A 5480-nucleotide genomic window follows, 5' to 3' on the forward strand; every position below is an offset into this window, starting at 1 on the left:
AATTGAAATTAGAAAATTATGGAAAACAATGATTATGGGTTTTCCAAAAATTTCCCACTTATTTGAAAATTTTATAAAAATAGACGAACTAAATGAATTTTCAAATTTTCATTTTCCTTGGAAATTTTTTCGGAAAACGACTCATTTTTCCGCAACTAAACGCAACCTTAGACTTTTTGTATAATTTTTTTGCGAATTAAATTTAAACTTCAAGTCTTCAACCATATACATATTTGTTGATTACAAATAAAGAAGATAGAAACAAAAATACAATAACATAAAAGTGAGAAAACTAGCAAATGAAATACCATATTTATAAATAGACTAAATCAAAGACATGTTTGATTATAATTTTTGGACAAAGTCTAATTTGTCTTAGCCACCCTCATTTATGTTGGGAGTTGGGAGAGATATCTCAAGTGCAACTTTTTCTTCATGGTTTCATTGCTCGACCAATATTTAGTTTCCTATAAAGTGAAATGGTAAGTTTTGAACTTTCTATAACATCCAAGTAATCCTACAAACAGATGAATACTTCCATTAATTTGGAGTGTTAATAACACACAACCAATGATGACTATAATCGAAAATTGTAATTTTTTTTTCCATAAAGCTAAAAATATCTAGACCAAAAGTCTCGACCTCACCAATGGTCTACATTCCTCTTCACTTCATTTCACCAACAAAAAATGTTCTAAATTCTGTATTAGTTTTCAATTGGAATAATCAAAAGATGATATGTTCTTGATTCTCTTTTAGCTTTCAGTTATATGAGGAAAGTAGGATAATTTGACATAAAATAGATATGATAAGATAACCAATTAATTAAAGGTTGAGTTACAAAAAGAATGACAACAATACTTGATACTATTTTAACCAATCCATATATATATATATATATATATATATATATATATATATATATATATATATATATATATATATATATATATATATATATCATACTCTCATCTAACCTTTTAACCTAAAACACTACTCTTTTTTTATTATTTTACATAAAATTTACATAAAATGGTAAAACTAGCAAGTGTGTAACATTAAATGATAAAAATAGTACATTGTACTCAGTGAGAAAACTCACTCCTCCTAGGATATGCCCAAAGCTTGGGGGTAAAATCGTCATATGAATCACAATCACTATCATTATCACTGTCTGATGAAGCATACTCACCATCTATGTACTCAACAATCTGCCAAAACAAAACAAATAAACAAAATCACATTCCAAACACCACAAGATGACTAGATAAATTGGAAACCTCTCATGGTTATTGAAGTTAAATTCAAGATACCTGTCGAGTAGATATTGGGTTGATTTGGTGATATTTACATTTCAGTCCAAATGTTTTGTTGTTTCCCATGTCATTGACCCAAACAGCTGCATGACAATGCTTGCAGAAGCCTCTAGAAGATGTAAGAAGTTTCTTCCATGAAATAGCTGCAATCAAAATAAATGTAATGCGTATAAAGTTGAATGATTTCTTAAAAATATAAACTTGGGATGCTTTTGCTTACCTTCATATGCTTTTTTAAAAATATTTTTCCAGTCAAGGCTGCCCTGTTGGGTGCATTTATCATTGATTAATTCACCATGAACGTGATTATTGATCTTGGAGAGAGTATTTGAAGTGTTGGTGTAGAGTGTCTTCCATACATGGCTATCACTTGAAGCAATGTTCCATGAACTGAAGACATGAAGCATTTACAGGTATTATTTACATTTTCAAGAAGTTGAAAATTTAAAATCCATGAAAAGATAGAAAAAAATACCGGCAAACTTGTGAAGAAGAAAGTAAAGATTGTAAATCCAAGAAACTGAAGACATGTACAAGAACATCTTGTGGAAGTTCAACCGAATCTGAACAAAAAACAAAAATCATGAAATGAGATTAATGTAAGAACTACAGAACATCAAATGCACATAAAACAAAAAACCAACCTTCTTCATTGTTTCGTGCTTTGGAATGCCTCTTATGAGCAACCATGGCATGCTTGAACTCGGTTACAGCCTGAGCCTTCTTTTGCTTTGGCAATGCTGATTCCACAGCTTGAAGGAGGGTATTTGCTGCATGAATGGCGGTTTGTGTTTGCATTCTGAATTCAAGTGAATGAAATTACAAATGTATTATGAAAAAAAAAAGCTCCATAAACAATCAAAAGGTTTATAATGCCCCAAATCCAGTAAATCCACTCAAACACATTTGAACAAAATGATGTTATTTGCTGCTTTCGAAATAATAGGCAGGTATGCTTATAAGTTATAATCAAGATTAATCTAAAAGCAAATGCGAATCCTCCAAAAAGTTTGTGTTTATGTGCTCCCTTCCGATTAAGTTTGAGGAAAAAACAAAAAAGCGAAGAGCTACACAGGAAGGCATATAAAGTCCATAAAACTCCAATTTGACTCTGCACAGGTTTATTACATTGATGACTACATTTAAGCTTTCTCTGTTGTATTATGAAAAGAATAATCAAGAAGACTTGAATTTGAAACACAGTTGGTTCCAAAATTGGATTCTGAATACCGAGGAACTACTAGACAATCAATTTGTGCGCTTTTCGGAAGAAATTTCATCAAACACCATGAAAAGTGAATAAAAATATGATTTAGATTAGGGATCGAAGGAAACATACCGAGGAAGAAGGCGAAAGGCGGCGAGGACGTCTTGGAAAACAAGAGATTGCAAGTTTTTGGGGAATTTAGAATAGGAGAGTTTGAGAATTAACGCAAGCTCTTTACAAGCCAACGGATACTGATAGATTCGGGAGAAGGATTGTTGAAGCCCTAATTTATGGTACCTATCCATCGGACCTTCCATTCTTCCAAATTTGTGGTGGTTTAAGAATTAGGGCAAATTTGCATGTTGATTGTTGCGGGGGAAATAGGAAGTTGAAGCGGTTTCATTTCATCGGTCATGACAGATTCTTTACACAATTACTTTTTGTTTCTCAAGTTAATGCCTGATCGTGTTCATTCTTTATTTGATATACAAATCTACTTTGAAATCAGGGATGGAAACGAGGCTTTCAAATTACGGATGAAAATGGGGCGGATAGTGCTGAGTTGACCGGCCCTCTCCTCGTTCCTGAATGTCTGACCTCCTTTTATTCAAGGGATGCGGAGAATCAAACCTCATCCTCAATAGATTTTGGGTTTATTTCTAACCTATCTCTCATGTTTTTTTTCAACGGCAAATGAGATATATATTAAAATAAAATAAGAAAAAAGGTACAAGCTTAGCCAACAACTAAACGTAGACACGAAAACAAAACTGCAAAGAAAATACAATATTATGAAAAAGGTAGAATTAGCCTCAAAAATTGCTCATGTGTTTGCACCAAATATATGATTGGGAGATGTTATCAACGCATTTTGTTGGGGGGAGTCCAAATATTTTTTTAAACTTTGTCGTTTGTAGCCCTCCAAATGTTCCAAAGAAGACAATAGAACACAATGTTTGTTATCAATATTTTCTTCGGACAGCTAGCCAATGAGGCCACGTGATCAATGAATTCCATCACACATGTGAAACTCCTAGATTGCAAACCACACCACTTGAAAATCCATTGAAGAACCACCTTAGCATACTCACAGCGAACTAGGAGATGATCAACTGATTTCTAGCTCCTTATTACACATCGGACACTCTGAGTTCGTGGTGTTAATACCCCTTATAGCTAATGTGTCAGCTACATGGATTCTACCCATCGAGGCCCTCCAAACAAAGCACTTGACTTTCAAAGGGATCACCTTTTCCCAACAAATTACTAGCCCACTATAATGGATTAATTTAGAGTCGATTAGTCGCCTCAAAAAGTTTACAATATATTCCTCATTTGGTGATAAGGTAAAACTGAAACCGAATGGGGGGAACATTTTGGTAGCCCAAATTTCCAATATCATTGTATAGTTGTAAGATTTCAACTAATTCAACAGCATTATTCAACTCATGCTTCCAACACCATGAGAAATCGTTCCTTGACAATCGCTCATTCAAAAACAACATTTTGTGGATTCAATCTGGTAAAGGTGAGGGGATTTTTGTTAGAAGGGGATGTTATCGCACCATGCATCCTTTCAAAACAGAATTTGAATGTTCGTACCAGGATTGAGTTTGAACAGGTCGTTGTCGTTGATATTGAGAGCAACAAGGGACTTAATGGCTTTAGCAATGTTGCACCATACTCCAGATGAGCCTTTCCTGGCTATATAAGTAGCAAGCTTCCTGAAAAGATTGTGTATGCTCATTATAACTGATGTGTGTGAACTCAACTAGTTTTAAACCTACTTTTAATTATAAAATTAGCACACAGAGGCAGTGGACCTATCAATTGTGGTGTAGCTAAATAAGTAAGGTATTGAACACAGGGAACGGAAAAATTAAACTAATAGCTGATATTATCTAAAAAAACAAGTAATAAAAGGAAATGTTTTCTCTAGTTTTGCAAGACTAGAAAACTTAAATAAACTAACTAATACGCAATTTAACTAACTAGCAGCTAAAACAAGTTATTGCCACTAAATTCAATAATTAAGAGGACTTCTGTTTAGGTTCGACTCATTTGATCCCATGGATGATTTTATAGTGAATGTTTCGGATTAATTCTTCATTAGTTAACGATTGAGGTGATTAGGTTCACATTCGTTATTACTAATCCTTAGAAAACAGATTAATTCAAGCAATGGCCAGTTGTCTAAATTAATGAATTTCCTAGATATTGATCCGGATTAAGTAATTTTACAATTAAGGGTGAAGGCTTGGCAACGTATTTTCATGTGCACCTTTGAGAGCTTCTACCAACACTTTCTTGGTCAAGTGATCAAAAGATTTCGATGCTAACTTGCTGAGAGCGTCGACCCTCGCATATTTCCCCTGGGAAATATGCTTGATCTTGAAGCTTTTAAACGAATGTGTTAACTTCCACATTGTGTCTAGGTATCTCTGCATCCTTTGGTCATTGGATTCGTAAGTGTCATTGACTCTGTTAGTGATGAACAAAGAGTCGCTAAAAGCTGAGAGGTGTTTTGCTTTGACCTCTCGCGCTAGGCGAAGGCCCACGAGAAGTGATTCATATTCAGACTCGTTATTGGAGACCTGGAATTCGAATCTTAAAGAATAAATGATCTCTGCACCACCAGGGTTTTTGAGGATCAAGCCCGCATTAGATCCTTCCTTGCTTGCAGCGTTGTCAGTATGCAGCTCCCACACTTCTTTTCTCGCTTCGGGGTCCGAGGGCTCTATCGACACAGTCGTCGACACCCTTTTGAGCGTATCGGGGATTTCTACTTGGAAGTTTAATAGAGCTTGAGATTTGATTCCGGATCGTGGTCGGTAATCTATGTCGTGCTCTCATAGCTCGATGGCCCATTTCGCCATTCGTCCCAACATTTTCAGTCTTGGAGGGATTTGCTTCACTGGGAAGTCGGTTAGAACCTCAATCTTGCGAGCCTAGAAGTA

At 34.9% G+C, this 5480-nt stretch overlaps 1 protein-coding gene across 5 annotated transcripts; it reads right to left on the reverse strand.

Annotated features, from left to right (window-relative positions):
- Positions 1 to 216: 216 nt before the first annotated feature.
- On the reverse strand, positions 217 to 3200 carry LOC111876530 (F-box protein At5g52880). 5 transcript variants are annotated; one of them, XM_023873109.3, is made up of 7 exons: positions 2656 to 3200; positions 1961 to 2115; positions 1792 to 1879; positions 1537 to 1706; positions 1314 to 1459; positions 1103 to 1211; positions 217 to 467 (listed from the first exon to the last, which is right to left on the reverse strand). In XM_023873109.3, the coding sequence occupies exons 1-7, from the start codon at positions 2838 to 2840 to the stop codon at positions 460 to 462; spliced, it is 861 nt and encodes a 286-aa protein (XP_023728877.1). In that variant the 5' UTR covers positions 2841 to 3200; the 3' UTR covers positions 217 to 459. The 5 variants fall into 5 exon arrangements, with proteins under 5 accessions (XP_023728877.1, XP_023728848.1, XP_023728865.1 ...); XM_023873080.3 differs by having other exon boundaries at positions 217 to 517; XM_023873097.3 differs by having other exon boundaries at positions 1079 to 1211.
- Between the last annotated feature and the right edge of the window lie 2280 nt (positions 3201 to 5480).

The sequence above is a fragment of the Lactuca sativa genome, chromosome 8 (genome assembly GCF_002870075.4).
Source record: "Lactuca sativa cultivar Salinas chromosome 8, Lsat_Salinas_v11, whole genome shotgun sequence".
NCBI lineage: Eukaryota > Viridiplantae > Streptophyta > Magnoliopsida > Asterales > Asteraceae > Lactuca > Lactuca sativa.